Genomic DNA, 18,750 nt, shown 5'->3' with positions numbered 1-18,750 from the left:
ACAAAAACAAATTTATGACTTAGAAGACATGCCACTAATAGGGATTACTAATCTTATTAATATTATAAATGCGAATGATTAGTATTGAAATTTAGTATACAACTAGAACATAGTCTGGAAGAGCACACATACTACAAGTATATGTTTGTTTTATTAAGTTACTTATTAAATATATCTGAAGTGGCACTTACACATTGAACTTTGTCAAATTACTGGACATAAAAATATATAAATACCACGTTATGTCAATTGTAAGTCAAGTTTCCCGGATATAATACAATAACATTACTACAGTAAGACAAACATTATGTATTTTATCTGATGCTTCTGCTTCGAGGTAATAATTAAATTTATTATAAACATTATTAGAATATGGTTTACTTATTTATTGAAGACTCAAGATAAAGTCATTATTAAATTGTCCATCAGTGTTGTCATTTAGCTACATTAAGGTAACGCCTCGGTGGACGCGTGAGAATACTGTTGCAATTCCTTCACAATGCAAATTTAACATTCATCAAATAATATTGTCCTGTAAGACGCAAACGCAAGCGACATTTTCGGGCCAAGTTGGTGGCGGCGGCGCTTTGATCTAATATTACTGAACTCACATCACCCTAACTTTACTTCGGAATGTCAGACTTTACAGTTAGACATTTTATAACTAATCTCTTGAAGGTTCTTGCATCATATGCAAACATAAACTGCAAATTATGTACTCGTATTTATTACTGACTGGAATATATAATATGTAAGGGCCCTTGATATTTCAACTCATAGATTCCTCGTTTGGAAAAAATATCCAAGATCAATGTTCCCAAAAATAGTTTTTGGCGAAATTGTAAGATTTATTCAAAAATTACCTAACACCACTTTGTAGATCTATAAATCAAAAATTATGATTCTACCTAAAAGCTGAAGCCGTGACAAGACCTAGAAAAATAAAAATGATAGTAATTGCGTAAGTGTTTATAAATGGTACAGAATTAAAATAATAAAATTATGAAGCAGAAAGGCAAGCGCACGGCGCCGCGCCGTGGGAGCCTCCGGTAGGTTTTCTTTTTGTCCGTGAGCTTTTTAGCGCAAAAAGCTCTCCGGCGTCGCAGCGTAGTGAGTGGCGCAGGCGCAGTGCGCGCGCACCTCCCGACCGCGCGGCCGTATGTATTGCCCGCACGCCGCCCGCCGTGCCGTGCCCGCCGCTGGCCGCCCGCCGCCCGCCGCCCGGTGCAGTGCCGTGCAGTGCAGTGCTGTGACAGTGCCCATGGCCACATCCCAGTGATTGGCAAGCGGGAGATAACTCATAGTGCGTCGACCGTCGCCGGCCGCCGGTTCGACGCCCGCCGCCGCTCGTACCAGCACGCCGCGCCGCTGATGGTTCAACGGTAACTATATATTAAGTGCACATAATTATTACGTATCGGAAATATATAACGAGTAGACTGCGCAAGTTTTGATGAGAGTCGCGGCGCCCGACGCGAACCGGATTCCTAATATCGACACTATAATGTCGTTAAACTTGAAACATCGCAGTGCTCGTGGTCTCGGGTCGTTTGAGCATGTTCGCGAACGTGTCGCGCGATGCGGGCGATCGCTTCGGCATGCCTTCACGTGCGAATCGAATTAATGACATAAATATCGTGAACCGTTGTTTAAACGATGACGACGGTAGCAGAGAAGAGACGACGAGTTAAATAATAGAGTTGCCAACTTTCAATAAACGTACAGACGAACAGATCGATCCAGAAAAAGAGGATGGGGCAGGGCAGACTCGCATTGCGGTTTTTTATAAATCAGCATCTTACAAGAGTGGGCAGCTTTGATAAGCACATATATATATATATTTAGAGTTTGGTTAGCGCGTTAGATATCGAGAGACAAAACTGGGTATTAAAGGTTCTAGCGATGCGACGGTACGAAAACTTACACGCTCGCTGCTCATTACAACAGACCGCGTACTTTACATCTTATACTACCCGGTATCTAGTAGCTCGCGGCTCGCGGATCGAAACACAAATCGTAACCGTACCCTAAGCAGGTACAAATTGAGATGAGTTGCGAGCCGGTACAATGATACCCAGTGCGCTCGCTGCTTTGCAATGCGAGCAGTGCGCGTGACGTCACAGGCGACGACCGGCTACTTTGTAACAGTTACATCGTCCTGGTTATCAAACTATGTCCTGTGCGCCTGTTCGTGTTGTCCGCGTGAGCCTCGCTGACGTTGATTGGTTCTTTGTCTGTGAAGGCGGCAGCGGTAGAGTGCGCGCCGTCACGCTTTTCTCGCCGCCGAATCCGGGGAGCCGGACGCCTTTAGCTCCTGCTCCTCCTGCTCGACAGGGCAGTTCTTGCCGATATTCTCAGCCTCCCTGATGGTGTCGGGCAGCCGGGTGCCAGCCGTCTCTGGCATTAGCAACGTTAGAGCGCCCGACGCAAGCGACGTCACCCCGAAAATCATAGCCGGCAGACCGGACCAGTACGTCATCTGCAATGAACAAAAAGCCTGTTAAAGCGTATGCAACTCGTCTGATTGTTGCAGATTTTTCAGCGGTAGTTTCTCAACAGCTGGGTGAGCTGTACAATAGTGTTAAATGTTCTTGTATAAAAAATGTTTTCCCCGGCAAGTCTTAAGAATTCTTAAGTCGAGTTGCGCGTGCAGGAGAGAAGAAGGTCCCGTGAAATATCGTTTATAATACAATGTGAGCTCACGAGCAAGGGCATCTGCGGCGCCAGTAGCGCGCCCAGACGTCCGGCGGAGGCACACAGCGCGTGCAGCGAGTTGCGCGTGTACGTGGGGAACAGCTCCGAGGTGTAGGTGTACACGATGTTGTAGGAGAACGTGGCCAGGGTTTCGAATGCCATGAACAACGCCAGCCCCGCCCACGCGTACCCCGCGCCCGCGCCGTCTTCCCCGTCACCGCCTGTGGCAAACGAACCTCATTGAACCGTCATTTTTATTAGTATTATTACTATTGATTAGTATTATTAGGTATCAGTTATTAAGGTATTTCCTTTTCTCTCCATGTTCTACGTTTTCTTTGTTGGCCTCGAAGCACGCATTAGGAGTTTATGGAGTTTACATGTACCGATGTTTATCTTCTAACGTCCAGAAAACCGTATGTTCTTTTGTGGGTGAAGAATGTATGTATGTCGTCGCTAAACATTGGTTTTTTTAAAGTTTTAAAGATCTAAATACAGTTTGCTTCATTAATGAATGACAAATTCGAACCGTTTAGAAGAACAGAGTGCAATATACAGAACAAGCCGCCCAGGGTGAAGGAGATAATCAGCGGCAGTCGGCGGCGACAGCGTGCGAGCGCCAGCCAGCACAGCAGGTTGGCCGGCACGTCCATCAGCATTAGCAAAGCAAAGTTGAGGTACTTGTCACCGTCGATGAGCACCGCGCTGATCATCATGCCGTAGTTGATGAGCGTGATGGTAAACCACCACGCCGTGCACACTGCAAACCGTTGCAACATTATCTTCGACCTGAAAGTCTTTATCAGAAGCCGCCTATCGCTCATCTGCGGCGCCGAGTCGTCGTTGCCGTATTCCAATTTAGTTAAAAGCGCGTCGTCCACCTTCACGTTGTTTCTTCTGGCAATTTTTTGTATCAACTTGATCGCCTCCTCGCGCTTTCCCTTACTGAACAACCATCGTATGCTTTCGTCCAGAAAGAAGGAGTAGGTGAGTATGAGGAGCGTGGGGGCGTAGAGTAGGCGCAGAAAGCTGCGCCAGTAGGGCACTGCGCGCGCCACGAACGGCAGCGCAACCAGCCCACCCGTGTAGCAGTTCAGCAAGATCATCTGGTACAATACCGCACGTCTCTTCTCTACCATTTCTATACCTAAAAATGTACAATGTTTTGTTACCTAGTACTGATAGGACCTTAACTAACAAAAATCAGCAAACGATTTGCTTGTACGAGTACATAAGCACGGATCAGTATTTGAGGGCATATTCGTAACCGCCAAATGCGGAAACAATATTCCACCGCGTATATCTATTCTCTCCAGTTATTCCTAATTACTTTTTAAATGAACTTAAAGATTATATTGTCACTAGTTAATTATTCATAACTAATTCTCTTTGTGCTTTTGAACTCTCAAAGTTCTAAACTTACGGATTTTTTTTAATCTACGGAGGAAATAAAATAGCAACTAACTCAACATGAAAATGGGCGAGAACGCGTCCCCTAAGGCGGCCTCGAGCCCCTCCAGCGCGACGTACGGCCAAAAGGAGGGTGCCCAGCTCTTGGCCAGGCCCAACGCCGCGCCCACGCCGCCTGCGCCCACGGCCGCCGCCTTGCGCCCGAACCTGCGTCACACCACTACCTCAGCTAACCCGTGCTATTTGTGTTCCGGACAGTAAACGATAAATAACTAATTCCTAGTTGGCCCATTGGTCTCCTCGCGAAGTCACTTTATTGAGTTTAGAAGACAGGGTTTTGGAACAGCAATATGTAATAGTAGTCTCCTAGTATTTATCGAAGGATATATAGAGAAATAGACAAGGCACATAGCCATCATTGTACCAAACAAATTCTGCAACTTTTCCCATGCGGTGAAGTAAAGAAGATAATAACATGTGCATATCATGTTTCTACATCACGTCTTTATGAACGGATACCGACTTCAAAATGTACACACTTACACAAAACGTGCACACACACATCGAGATATATCGCTTTTTATTAAAAGTAAAAGAATTTCGGAAACGAAAATGCAATTACAATAATCTAAAACCACACACAGTACTTACTACAAACTTTAAAGTTTTGCTCTGAATAAAGTGTCTAGTTAAGTAGGCTAAACAATATAAAGTTCATGAATGGAATGTGTGCTGTATTTGGCAACGTTGTGTGCGGCCAGTGCAAACAGTCGGCACGTACCTGTCGGAGATTTGTCCCTGCAGCAGCAGACCGACCATGTTGCCGAGCATGTGCGCCGTGCCCACCAGCGGCGGCTTCCACTCCTCGCACGCCAATGAGAACTGTTAAGAAATTTTAGCTGTTAGTTATGACATGCGCCGCGACACGCGGTCTCTCTTTGTGCGACACACGCGCTGTGCAATACATTCATATGGTGAACAATAAAACTTCACGTGTATATTATAAAAACGTTAACAAAAATAGTATAAACAATACAAACTTTTCAATACAACTGGCGAAGTACTAGAATAGGAGACGCTTGGACGTTTTTCTTCGAATCGGTAATCGAAACGATCCCAAAACGAACGATATTGGCTGGACCACTGTGACGTGCATGCGACAAGTGTCGATGAATTTAGCTAATTCATGGGTGTAGAGAATTGTTACCTCAGCGACGAAGCTGTGCGGGTTGTCGTAGATGAAGTGTGTGCAGGCGTGGTCACGGCCCGTGCTGGGGTGTGCGCAGCGGCACTGGCGCTCGGGGCCCGCCCGCAACAGGCTTGTCCCGTTGCGCCATCCTTCCGCTGGCGCCGCGCACTCCGTTGCCGCACATCTGTACCAGTTAACATCAGACAAAATGTTTTCGTGCCGCTAATATTTACCCTGCACGAAGGTTACAGGTACAAATGAGTTGCATACCTTTAATTGACGGAGAAACGGTCTTGTGTAAAGAGGATATTGCCTCTTTCAATACGTCTCCTCCCAAATCTACTTCCCTGTCCCATACTTTCTTAATAAGAAAATGACGAAAAGCGGAATTTCTTTTACATGACGCGTGTTTTATGTGTGACGGTGGTTATTGATATGAGGAGCAAGTCTCTCTGCAGTAGGTAAGACAAGGTGGCAGACTCTATTGCTATTAAATTGCGCTACAATTGTAATTATTCTTAAAATGGTACTTCGATTCCTCGGCCTTTCTTAAATAGATTATAGTTGTCTAGATCTTACGATGAAACCTATCTGTAAATTTAATCAGTTCATATTTGTACGACACAAGACCTATATGCGATGTAGCGTTCCTTAAGAATTTTGTAGTATAATGCATTATGACATTAATTGCTTGTGGAGCCGTGAAGTGCAATACAATACAATACAACACAATAGAATAGAATAGAATGCGGTGAACTCGGGCAGCTTTAACGTAGATGAAACTAAATGTAAAGAATGTCGGAGCAGTTTGCTACATGTTGATAAATATTATGCGGTCACTTAGTTAAGGTAATGTAACGCAGCAACATAACCACCATCACCAGATAGGTACATACATACATACATACATACACAATACATTTGTTACATATTAACCGTAGCGTTGACTTATCGTAAGAACTCTTAACAAACATTACGATGTGATACATTGTAAAAGAAGTTTATGGTAAAATTGGTCACGATTGAATACGATACGATGATAAGATTATATATAGTAATAAGTATATAAATAAAATATTAAAAGTCAATTCCGTCTTTTAGCAATAACTTTTTATTTTATCTTTGTAAATGGATTTTATTATTATTATTATTGTCTATAAGACAATTCCTATCATTTAAGGCGTATGTTGGGGGTAAGTTGGGGGTATTGTTGGGGTATGTTGGGGGTATTGTTGGAGGAGTTGTGCAATAATAATATCTTAGATTTGCAATGACACGGAATGTAAAATATTGCATTTTCATCAGCATGATATGGAGTTAGCTTTCATTTTACGTTATTAGATATGTACAAGGTATATTGCATAAAACTCTAAAAAGTCCGTAAAGTTATGTGATCTTGGTTAATGTCGACTTTTTTATTTAGTACATTCACTTGGTATATCCTGAGATTTAGTTAGTTCCAATAGGTCACAAAACACCTACCTGTAGCCTACCTCCTCGACGGCGAACACATAGTTCACGTTGTAGACGGCGTTGGTGGCGTAGACGAGCGCCAGCAGGCTCAGCGTGAGCATGTGGTGCGGGCCACAGGAGCCTAGCCGCGCCAGCGCCGCGTCTACCTGCGCCCCGCCTGCCTCAGCGCCGGGCGTGCCGCTCATTGTGACGCGCTCTGTGAACTAGCGCAGCACAGTGCACACGGAGTCTCGGATAATACTTATTTTTGTTTTTTCCAACACGGCTCGGCTCCCGATAAGAAAATATCGACACTGTCAGTGTTATTTTGTTTTTTATCTGTAATTAAATGCAAAAAATCGATCAATTGTACTTGTTAACTGAATAATTTTATGAATGTTTGTAATATTGAAGGAGCGAGTAGCGAATGCAAGAGACGACTTGCTACAGTCCGCTTGTCGCTTGCCGCTTGTCGCTTGTCGCTTGTCGCTTGTCGCTTGTCGCTTGTCGCTTGTCGCTTGTCGCTTGTCGCTTGCCGCTGTGCATCGTCCACGACCTGTCATTACATTACATTACATATGCAATACGCATCACAACACTATTTTAAATAGGAGAAATTTCGCCCGCGGAAAATCTTAAAATTTGAAAAAGCATAAATATTTTTTTAGTCAAATATATTTAATATTTACGGATAATCAATATTAAAATTCTGTAAAGTTATTTACTGTTAAATAACATAAATCAAATTTAAAAACAAATACAAGCCTTGAATAAGTAGAACCGCAGTGCGGTGCGGTAGAAGAGGTTCTGCGTGGTGGGCTGCGGTGTGCGGCCGGGCTCGACTCGCGCGCTGCCGCTCCCTTCTTATCTGATAACAAGCAAGGCGGCCTACCTCACCGCGTGTCATGAAAAACTAAACAAATAAACTGTTGTGTACTGAAAACATAATTTGTTGCTTTGATCGTTTGTACAGCAGTGTATGGCCCTCGCCGTCGACGTCGGCAAGACGTCCGCGCATCGTCAGCGACGGCGCGGCGTCCCACTGCCACAGTCAACACTTTACTGTTATGTTAAACGATAAACAATGATCACGATGAATGTACATATGAGTATTTATTTACCTATATATTTTACTATTCAACGATATCGCAGCTAGATAGCCTTTTCTATAAAACTAGGGAAATGTTCGTTTTGCACGAATTGCGGGTCACCCCCGTGCAACACTACGACAACATACAACACACCCGACAACTGGAAGTAATGTCGTCGGAGCAGTGCGTGATGGAGGTCTAATTCTGGTTCTCTTCTTTTTTCCCTCAAAGGTGAAATAATCTTATTTTTAAAAAGAAGTTCTGCTTCCGAAGATTATTTAAAAAGCAAGTACCTGACCTTAGATTTTTTGTGTCGATATTATATTGGACATGTAAATAAATAATGGGTTTGCAACAATGTAGGATGTATAATATGTATGAACACATCACATTAAATCTATATGCATTGTTGTTACAATTTTGGCTTGTAAAATGTGTACCATGCGCCAGGTGATAAGATACCCGGCCCCGGCCCGTTCTTCAGACAGCCTTCAGCCGTCAGGGCGTTTATTCCTACAAACATAGCACAGCACACAATAAACAGTATTGAGTTATATGTACGCAACTGACAAAGATAAATATATGATTTGCGGTGTTTTTACAATCAGTTTGTTTTTTTTTTATAACGGGCATTAAGTAAGTTAAGGGTGGTGCCGATTGTTTGTCAGCTAATAGCAAGAGTAGTAAGGCACTAGAGCTACAAAGAAATTGCCTTACACTGTGCATTCCGCAGCGAAACTAGACTGCGTCCTCTTACAAGAACTACGCTAAAGTACACACACTAGTTACAAGGAGAAGATAAAAGATAAGTCGTATTTGGTTATATATTATATAGTTAATTGCGTCTATTATGTAAGTTAACATAATATACAGTATCGCCTGCAGCGAAAGCAATGCCACGTTCGTTTGCACGAAAAGCAACGAAGTGAGTAGTGACACATATATGTAAATACAGATGAATGGGGAACCGAACGCTCGACCGCTACATCGCATCGGCACCGTATCGCTTGCTCACAACTTCAATGACCACTCACATCAGTGAGATCACTGCGAGAGGCCAGCAGGTGGACCAAAACTTTGTTTATGTGTGTGTAAAAAACATTATAATCATTATCTTAGTACATTCAGTAGATAATTTGACTACGATCCCGTATGATGTAACGGAACTCACCCTACTATTGAAGGCGCCTATATCATACTTAGGCAGAGATACTAATGCGGTCGGTGTTGTGTGTCTTGTGTCCTTTTAATTATATAGGGAGTAATAGTTATGTTTGTTGCAGGTGGCGCACCGCAGCGGCAGGCGCTGGATAATGCCGATCAGAAGCAAAGTAATGTGCCCCCGTGTTCACCATGGCTCAGCATTCTTGAACATTGATGCGCCGCGAAACGTGTAGACGCTCTCCACTCGACCCAAGCCACCATACGAGATCCGCCGCCGTCGTAAGTTATACTCATAGCCGGGGATCAGTTTGTCCTGGCAGAGTGAGGCGTGATCGACACCTCTGTTGTAAAAAGTAACGGTTCCGAGAGGTTCCGTGTGGCTTCGAGAGGGTTCCGTGCGGGCGCCGCACTCTGTACCGCAACACTCCTGCCTCATTATCCTTCATTTAAATTAAAAGTATGCCTCTGTTGTCACACTATAGGTGAATGTTATGTAAATACATATGTAGACACGAATGTTCAATTTGCTCTCTGGCCAAAGTAAACGAACTAAAAGTGTTTACTTTAATTATAATAATTGAAATAGCAATGCATATTTCCCTTTTCGTTTTAGCTTTTTAAAAATCGAAGAGTTTGAACCTATCGCCTATCGATGGTTGTTTTCTATCAAAATCCAACATTCGTCTTCGAAATGATCTCATTGAAAGTTATAACATAGATGATTGAAACAAAACAAATACACAAAGAAAATAAAATACTCTCCACTCATTCAGTTAGATGACGCGGACGTCAATTATTTCCGATGAGACTTTGATTCGAGTTTTTGAATGTCCTCATCTCGGGCCATGACGACCTCTAAAGCCTTGTCTGCAAAGGTTATATTATCGAGAGGAGGTGCCGAATATTTAAAAGAGGAAAATTAATTGATATTTTGTTGTCGGCCGCCGCGACTTATGGCCTGCTATCGCCACACAAACAAGCTCCATTGTCACGATAAACGACTCAAACGCTCGCATTAAATTCTCGCTACTGGAGTACGAAATTAAGTAGTGGTACATTTGAGAATATTTAGTAGCTTCCAACACTACCGTCGACCCGCCGCATCACTCTCCTCACTCTGACATCACGATGCACAACGCTGCAGCTGCGGGCGACGCGGAGGGAGAGTCGTCTACACGTGACGCGACGGTATTCATCATCACTTTGAAACCATAAAGTTTTCTTAAATAACAGTTTTCGTGGTTGCGAATAAAGCGTTCAAGGAAAATCAATGAGTAAAGCGCAATGACCGAGTGAAATAAATTATCATATGAATATCATAGTGAAATAAAAATGTTCAGCGAGACTAGTGAAGTGATCAAAGTGGAAAAATAAGTGTGAGTGGTCGTCTGCTGGTCACAGTGTTCAGCGAGTGTGCCAGCGGGTGCGACAGCGCCGCCGCTTCATGAAACGCAGCAAGTCGTACACGTGGCTGTCGGGCCTGCTGCGCCCGCGCGACCAGCCAAGCTACCCCCTGCGCGACCCTCCCCATGACCCGCCGCCGCCGGCCGAGGAGTGGGGCGCGGCGGCCTGGGTGCACGCCGACGCCACGCAGCCTGCCAGGTATACCATTGCATCTTCTTATACAATTGGGAGTTTATCGCGACGATGTTGTCTATACGGTCTCTTCGTGCTTTTAAGAGAAGTCATTGAGTAGTAATTATTGAACTACAAGCAGTACTAGTCTCGATGACAAGTATCAGCATCAGCTTCAGCAACAACATACTTATAGCAACAAGCACAATACCTAGCAACAAGTTGAAATATTATTAATAATCAAATAATTATCCAAACTTGTGTCTTCCAAACATTTACATCATTTTTGCCATATTGTTCATAATCAAACTAGCACTCAGGGGGTTATTTCCTACATAGTAAAAAGTTCACAAACGAACATTTCATGCATAGTTTGAAATGTTCGTTAGAAGTAATCTTATAAAGAGGAATCTGTCTGCGAGCGCGCGCTCGCCGGCGCGGCCCATTCGTTTCACTTGTAGAATACCGACTGGAGCGAACTGAATCCAATTTAACTGCTAACGGCCGATATCAATATTTCAAGATCTCGAACCATCTTTACTTATCGACGGTATTTTTTATCCATTTGGTTTAAATTCAATCGATCTAAATAAAGGTCGTAATAGCACTTGTTTAGAGAGCGGTGGAATAAGTACTCTAACTTCTAATTTTTAGATCGATCTTAAGAATCGAATATTGATTTTGATCCTAAAACTATGGTTAATTATAACTCTTAAATTTTGAATCGCTAAAATCCAAAAAATTATATCCAGGAAAAGGTGGTAATTTTGTGGCCATTGTACAACCGCCACAAGTAGAACAAACTTAGATCACGTAGTAAGTGGATGTGGGGTCGCCGTCACGGCGGTGATGCTTGCAATCAATACTAAAATTGATTCAGGAGGTGCGCTACATATTGTATTGGAAATTGAATTGTGTGACCACCGCACCGCACGCACCGCACCGCACCGCAGCATATTTCGCGGCCCTGTTTGTCGACAGGTGCGCCGCTCCGTCCCAGTGAGCCCGTGACTCGTCGCTTACACCGAACGCAGCTCTCACATTCAGACCTGTCTCGAGAAAAACGAGCAATAAAGCTCCCGGTTCTGTTTCACTGTGGCCACACTACGGAGCGCGGGGCGATGGGGATCGGGGCGCTTGGCGAGGAGTAATTGAAAACGTATTTATTGTGGGCTAACCGCAGATGGAGGCAACTGAGACGAGACTGACGGTGGCGGCGGTCAGGTGCGATATTGGTTTATATGCACTGTTCTTATTGGTATGTATGTTCGTTGCGGTTTACGAGGTGCTCCAATTGAAATTAAATCAACGGACTATCAAAGATCCAACTTTCATAACAATGATAAATGCTGCCAAATATAAATCAATGGCTTGTTGGACTTTGTTTAAAAATACCTAATTTCAATACATAACGTGATATCTCTGTGGTGACAGCTGAGCGATGTCATAATGCATTGTTCAATAAAGAATATGACTTATTTAATAAAATCCAATATTTGGATGCCCAAGTAAAGTGAATGTGTTAAACTGAGTCGCGGCCTCCAAATATACATATATGTATGTATGTAAGTCGCATTGCGAAACATTTCGTGCGACATGTTGAACCATCTAGCCCAAAGCATATAGATTTTATTCAGATTTTGTTATAATATGATAGTTTCGTTTAACAGGCGCTTTATTTTGTGAATTTAAAATATTCATAAAACGTTATTATAGATCATCGTAGTTGAATGCGCGCGCACATTTCCCGCGCCCTCTCTTCCCGTACCATTGACATGCGACATAAGCTCCCAAAGTCTCAAGATAATAGTCAAAGTATTTTGGCTTATATATCCTTTCTTTTAAGGTTCAAGATCCCTCGTCGTAACGTAATCATCTCTTCCATGGGATGACATTATTCAGATAAATGTATTCTAGCAGTTTAATTCTTTAATATCAGATTTCCGCGTCCCGAACTAAAGCCGCACTCACACGAATCACTTACGTTTTTACAAAAAAAAAATAAACAATGCGATTTTTTGTTAAAACTGCGTTTTGTTCTCTCAATTCTTGGGCGTTTGGTTTGTTCCTCGTCCTACACAATCTCCATTGAGTAATTTAGCTTGTTGTCTACAACTATAACTTATGTCATTTTTTTTTATTTGATTGTAGAATAAGTAGACAGAATCGCAGTCATGTCAAAGATTATAATTGTATATACACAGCTACTACTAGATAGAATATATTAAATAGGCTATGGTGTTATAGTTGGTGTGAGTTGGGTCTAATAGTCGTAAATTTGTGGTGTGCGGCGAACAATCTGAGGAGTCCATTACCGCGCTATAAAATGGGCTTTATTCAAGAGAAGTGATCCTTTTTATTTCAAAAGTAAGCTTTTATATAGCGAGTTTTGTTGGCTTGGCTTCTCATGGACATCTCAGCATACGACATGAAGAAGGCGATTCTCTAATGTTGTCCATAGCGCAACAGCTGTTTATCTTATTTTAATGCATGTATTGCTTGTGTCAGCAGTGGCCGGGTGCCGGCTGGAGCCAACACGACTAGGAGTTTTGATATCGCTGAGGTAGTAAGACGAAATGACTCACTCATTGGATATCGACGAAAGTTTTTATAAGTCTTGTTTTTTCTAAATACAGGGTTTTAGTAAACGTACGTACAAAGACAACAAATCACCGCTTTAAATATCAAATTCAGATTGCTCAGTGTAATATGTATGCTTAGAATAAGTACCTATAAATCTAAGCTGTCGAATATTTTACAAGAAAATGCTGACGTAAGCTCTTTAACATGGAATCGAACTGAGAGCGAGCGAGTTAGGAATGAGTGATGGCCGGGGCGGGGGGGGGGGGGGGAAACGAGATTTCTTTTAAACAGGGATTAGGGGTAGAGCAGAGTAGCGAGGGGACTTTAACTTTCGTGAAAAATTGCTTAATGGACGCGCCATTTTACCGTGAACTTATATATCGACAAAGTTTTAATGATGTTCTCTACTCTGTGATGTTGGATTTTGGTCAACTGCAAAGATTCACTTTTAATTTGAAAGTGCACCCAGCGCTACAGATATATTAATTCACTAGTTTCAAGGTAACGCTGCAGGATGTGTACTGTAAACTATTATTTATCTTATATCGACTGTTACAGCCATTGAGAGTAGAGATAAATTATACGTTTATCATAAACTTGTACTGAATAAACTTATATGAATCATTCGTTCGAATATTTCGTTTTACTCCTCGTCGACTCCGTGGCGCAACGGTAGCGCGTCTGACTCCAGATCAGAAGGTTGCGTGTTCAAATCACGTCGGGGTCAAATCTTTTTCTGATTTTTTTCTTTACATCTGATTTTTTTATTTTAAATATTAATCGCCTTTGTAAACTAGTGGTCGCCCTCATGTCAGACAACAAGATGAGTCACTTGTCCACACTAACTTCAACTGTGTCAAAGACGTTCTTTCGTTCACGCAATTTCCTTAAGAAGTGGTACAGAAGGGTAAAGTTTTTTGTGCGTATGTAAGTTTCATATTTCATTAATTAAAGTCATCACAACAAAATTATTCAGAGACTAAGCTGCTGCAAGACGCAATAAAAAATATTTATATATGAAAATGTTTTATTTATTTGTTTATTAAAGCCCATCGTCAATAAAATATCAGATAATAATAAAATTCGACGGCCTCGTATGCGATGCGACCTTGCCTTCTACTACTTGGTAAAGTAGGAACTGTTTTTATATGAAACAAATTTAACTTGATCGTTTAGCGAATGTAGAATGATGCTAAAAGTATTTAGAATACCGGACACGACACACCGCGACGTGTACGTGCATCGATGATGCGGACATCCAGTGATCAACAATTTCATTTGTTACAACTGTAATAATAGGGAAATAGCCTGAGGCGGTGTGAGTGGGGGGAGTGACGGTGACCGTCGACCACCATTGCACAACCACTCGAGCCTCACTCGATGCGCAGCTGCGCTCCTTTCCCGCTCCTATGTTTACATACAAGGTACCTCTTGCCTCCTTACTCGCTACAACAGTTATCGCTACGTGTATCACTCTAAAAGTAACATGCCTTAGCGACAGTGGAGTAGGCAGAGGCGACTGTGAAGTGTTTTCATAATGGACCGAGTTTGTTGCCCTGTGCCCGGAACCTGGTGCCTGTTGCCTGTTGCCTGGTGTACTGAGCTCGGTGCCCGATGTCCGGTGTCCGAGGCCAGAGAGGCAGTTTCTATACAGGTATAAGTTATGTCTTTACTGAAGACATGCCATTTTATATTTGCACGTGTAAATATAATTAATCCACCTTGGTAGTAAAGTGACGTATAAACATAACACTATCTCCATCGTAAACTTTATGATGTTTGATTGCATATAGTGATGTAGTTTCAATGAAATAACACATGTCATGTGAACAAAGTATTATACATAAATTAAACATTGTATTGTATAATACAAATTATGGTACAGCAAACTATCACAGGAGTGCCTATGTCGGAGCGGAGAGCTTCCATTGCCGGTGGAGCGTGAAATGAGCCCCCCCCCACACCCCGACACCCCGCACGCCTCGCCCCGCGCCCCGCACGCCGCGCATCATGCGGCCGCTCAGGCTCGCTTTTTATTGATGATCAGAATCAATGGCTGCGGTCTGGGAACTTATAACAATAACTTAAAATCACAACAATTTTCATTTTGGTTGCCAAGTGAAGTATGCTCATTACGAATTACGAACATCTCGATCTTGCTGTGAAATAAACTAATCGATTTAGACAGAGACAGAGACAGACAGACAGTATAACATATATAATTTTATAGTTTGAAAATTGTGTATCCAATTACATGTATGAAACTGTTTTATATGACAACGTGACAGATGGCTCTGTCGTATTAATCTGCTTGCTATATTATATGTATAGTGTATTCATTTTAGGGTAAATAAGTTTAGAAAAAAAACAATAAAAGTTGACAACACCTTTCACTGATCGAAGTTTTTTTTTTGAGGCACAAATAAATAATGTTTAATTGTTTATTGTCGTCGCCACATCGAGTTTAACACATTGTATTTCAACTGTTGCACTTTTTGTACATGACTGCCCTTATACGAGCCGCAGCGAGCGAGCGATGGCTCGCGTGCAAATCTGCATTGTAGATGTACTCCGAAATAGGCGCGTCCGCGGAGCAACAGGTAACCTTGCCGACGGCAATTATCTGATTCCGACGAATTGTATAAGTCCAGCTCGAGCCGGGGCCGGGGCCCGTTTCGCGGCAAAAACTCGACTCGCTACACCCGCCTCCCCCCCATCCCCATCCCCATCCCCGGCCCCGCGCTGCTCGTGCAATGAGTTAATTGCAGTACTTGTGCGTTTATACTTGAAAGTTTTGATGATATACGTATTTCGAAGAAATGGGGTACAAGTTTTTATCATTGTACTAGCGCTCGCCCGCTACTTCTTCAACGCACGATTAAAATACATATTAATGTGAATTATTATTAAAATGTTTATTGCTTACAATAGAGATGTTTTAGAGCGCCTTACTTGAATGTTAAAACAACGCGTGAAGCCAATTATTATAAGTGCGTGTGGTGTCGGTGTCGGTGTCGGTGTCGGCGAGTGGCAGTGGTTCAGCCAGGGCCGGCGCGGCGGTAACAAACTACAATGCATCAGCGGCATGCCGCACTGAACTCCGCTGCTCTGCAATTAGTGATCTCGTACAACATTCGCTTCGGAATAGAACTTTAATTTCCTAAAAGCTGTAATAAACCTTATGAAACATTAGTTAAGATCCAAATTCGCTCAACCAACGACAAGTTCTTAAGTCTGCGCCGAGTTTAACACAGCAGGGCGCAGTAGTTATAGTTTAGTTCTCGCTTCCTGCTCCGGTCACGCGGTTATTTTGCAATAATTATAGTAAGCATACGGAGCAGCAGTCCACAGAGATGTGGGGATAATGTCCCGTCCCGTCCCGGGCTCGGTCGGTCGATACGATAACAAATTAGTCCACTGTACTGACTGTATCTTAACTCGGCTTACCAAAGAAAATAATTAAGGACTTGTATAACTCAATAAATTTTTATAAATCGATACGTAGGAGATATAAGATCGATGTCTTTTTAATTAATTGTTAAAAAAAAAGAGAAATGGCCGCTGTCAACAAAGCTGCAGCAGTGCCGGCCGGCGCAGGCATCCCGCAGCGAACACATTCTATGAGTTTGTCACAAGTTTTATGTTTAGTGTGGGAGTGCGCCACTGCAGGGACATTCACTTTCAAGTTTTTATGTCAACGACAGGTGTCAAGAGGCGCCGGGCGAAGCCACTTGTATCCATGCATACGTTTTTAAGCTATTACACTGTACATACAGCAACATATACCATATCAATCAACTTGTTTTTCTAATTGGACTGCAGTTGAATTCACCTAACTTTCAATTATAAATTACGCTTCTTTTGTATAGTTCTTCATTAAAATAAATCAAAATTAGGCACATTGTAACATAAGCAATCTGGATAATTTAGATATTAAGGTTTTATTAGAATCTTCAAATAGGAGAGTGCATCTAAGCGATACAATTTGCGGATACGGCACTGACATTCGACATAGTGATCAAAATAATATTTTATCAAAGATTTTTCCAAGTTTCGGTGATGAATCGAACCGAGGCACTCCGCTCCTTTGTTCTGTCCGACCATCAAATCATAGTTGAAGCGAGAGACAATTAATGTGACGATCATATGTTGTTCGACCACTTTATACATATCTTTTCATTACTTATTAAATATAATGTCATCAAACGTAATGTTTGTGCGTCACCAATTGTTATTCCCCACGCAGCACGCAGCACACAGCACACAGCAAGCAGCACGCACGCGCAGCAGACGCATGTCGCGGTAACGAGCAAAAAATAACCAATACAGGTTAGCTATGAGCGACGAGACCGCCTGCCCGCCACATTAGTGCTACGCGGTGCTGTTGTGCAGCCTGGTATGGAGCGCGTCTAACATCGCACCATCGGCTATGCCTGCTCGACTGCAATCTCCCGACACAAATATCATATAAACATACTTCTTGTCTCACTTCCAAACTATATGGTAAAGCATTTTATATGTTATATATTATTTATTATAATAATATAGCGTTTGTGGAGATGGTAACTGTTAATTCAAAATAAAGCGACGACTGTCAAGACAATAAACCCGCTCCATGACAACGTAACTTTATGAAAACTTGCGTATATTTCATAAAATAAATAAAATCTAATTTTGAATATTTGCTGTAACGACGATTTTATCATCACTACAACGACAGTCAATAGTCAGTCAGATGGATGGACGATACCTTTACAAGTTGGTCATCGTCCGGTGCTGGCCCGAAACTCCGCGCGCTGTGCCCCCAACCCCGCCCCCGTCCCGGCACATGTTTCACAAGCCACGAGCGACAAGAGTCAGGTGCGCCCCTTGTAGGTGCTGATTTCCTCGCCTTGCCATAGATGTAATAGCTATTGCAGGGCGGCTCAACTTGTCGCCTCTAACTTTTGATTTAAGATATGATGTACCAATCTTAAGCGTCACTTAAATTCATGTACCTACTATTTTGCTTTACGATCACTGACCGACAAGTTAATTTAGTAAGTGCATATATATAGCAGGCTCGCATTTAGATTTATAATACTTTTCAATGGTACGTGTTAATATATTTAAGATAAAACATAAAGAACATTTGACATTGACTATGGTCAATCTTAAATTTGATTTAATTTATTTCAATAATTTGAAATACAACAGTACGTCATCGGTCCGCGCTCGAGCGCAGCCGAGCCTGCTCAGTTATCATAACTCGTCCCCCCCCCTCTCGCTGCGAGCCCACTTTTTGTTCCCATCGCCGCCCGTTGAAAGCTGCTTAGCTCACTGATAAACCGTTTACGTTCAATTACACGTTGAATGATCAATACAGATGCTCAGGAAAGGCAATATATGTACTTAGTCCAATTACTGTAATCATTTATATAAAGTGTTCTTTTTGTAAGTTTATATGTATTGTGGCAAATCAATACAATGCTACAAATCTAAGAATTTTATCACAACTTGCTTTTAATTAATTCACAGTAATGAGAGGAATAATTGCATGAAGTTAAACAGTAAATTTAGATTCAAACAGTGCCGCCAGCGCGATGTCACTAC

General features: G+C 42.3%; 2 protein-coding genes and 1 non-coding gene across 3 annotated transcripts in view; 2 read left to right on the top strand and 1 right to left on the bottom strand.

The window, feature by feature from the left end:
* The first annotated feature begins 1,200 nt into the window (after window positions 1-1,200).
* The window catches only part of LOC106114256 (glucose dehydrogenase [FAD, quinone]), a 64,431-nt gene continuing 46,881 nt past the window's right edge, over window positions 1,201-18,750 (top strand). Inside the window, exons 1-2 of the mRNA XM_013307378.1 lie at window positions 1,201-1,382; window positions 9,120-10,602. Coding sequence (XP_013162832.1) covers window positions 10,445-10,602 — 158 coding nt within the window. The 5' untranslated portion in view covers window positions 1,201-1,382; window positions 9,120-10,444. The remainder of the gene's footprint in view (window positions 1,383-9,119; window positions 10,603-18,750) is intronic.
* Window positions 1,378-7,297, bottom strand: LOC106114251 (solute carrier family 22 member 5). Its single transcript, XM_013307372.1, has 7 exons — window positions 6,776-7,297; window positions 5,312-5,477; window positions 4,886-4,986; window positions 4,160-4,311; window positions 3,224-3,841; window positions 2,704-2,915; window positions 1,378-2,479 (listed from the first exon to the last, which is right to left on the bottom strand). Exons 1-7 carry the CDS (start codon window positions 6,949-6,951, stop codon window positions 2,267-2,269), a joined length of 1,638 nt encoding a protein of 545 aa, XP_013162826.1. The 5' UTR covers window positions 6,952-7,297; the 3' UTR covers window positions 1,378-2,266.
* TRNAW-CCA (transfer RNA tryptophan (anticodon CCA)) lies at window positions 13,814-13,885 on the top strand. Its single transcript has one exon. It is a non-coding gene; the product is annotated as a tRNA-Trp (tRNA).

Source organism: Papilio xuthus, unplaced genomic scaffold (assembly GCF_000836235.2).
Source record: "Papilio xuthus unplaced genomic scaffold, Pxut_1.1 DF828142.1, whole genome shotgun sequence".
In the NCBI taxonomy this organism is placed as follows: domain Eukaryota; kingdom Metazoa; phylum Arthropoda; class Insecta; order Lepidoptera; family Papilionidae; genus Papilio; species Papilio xuthus.
The sequence above is the reverse complement of the archived record's forward strand: the minus strand, read 5'-3'. Positions and strand labels throughout refer to the sequence as shown.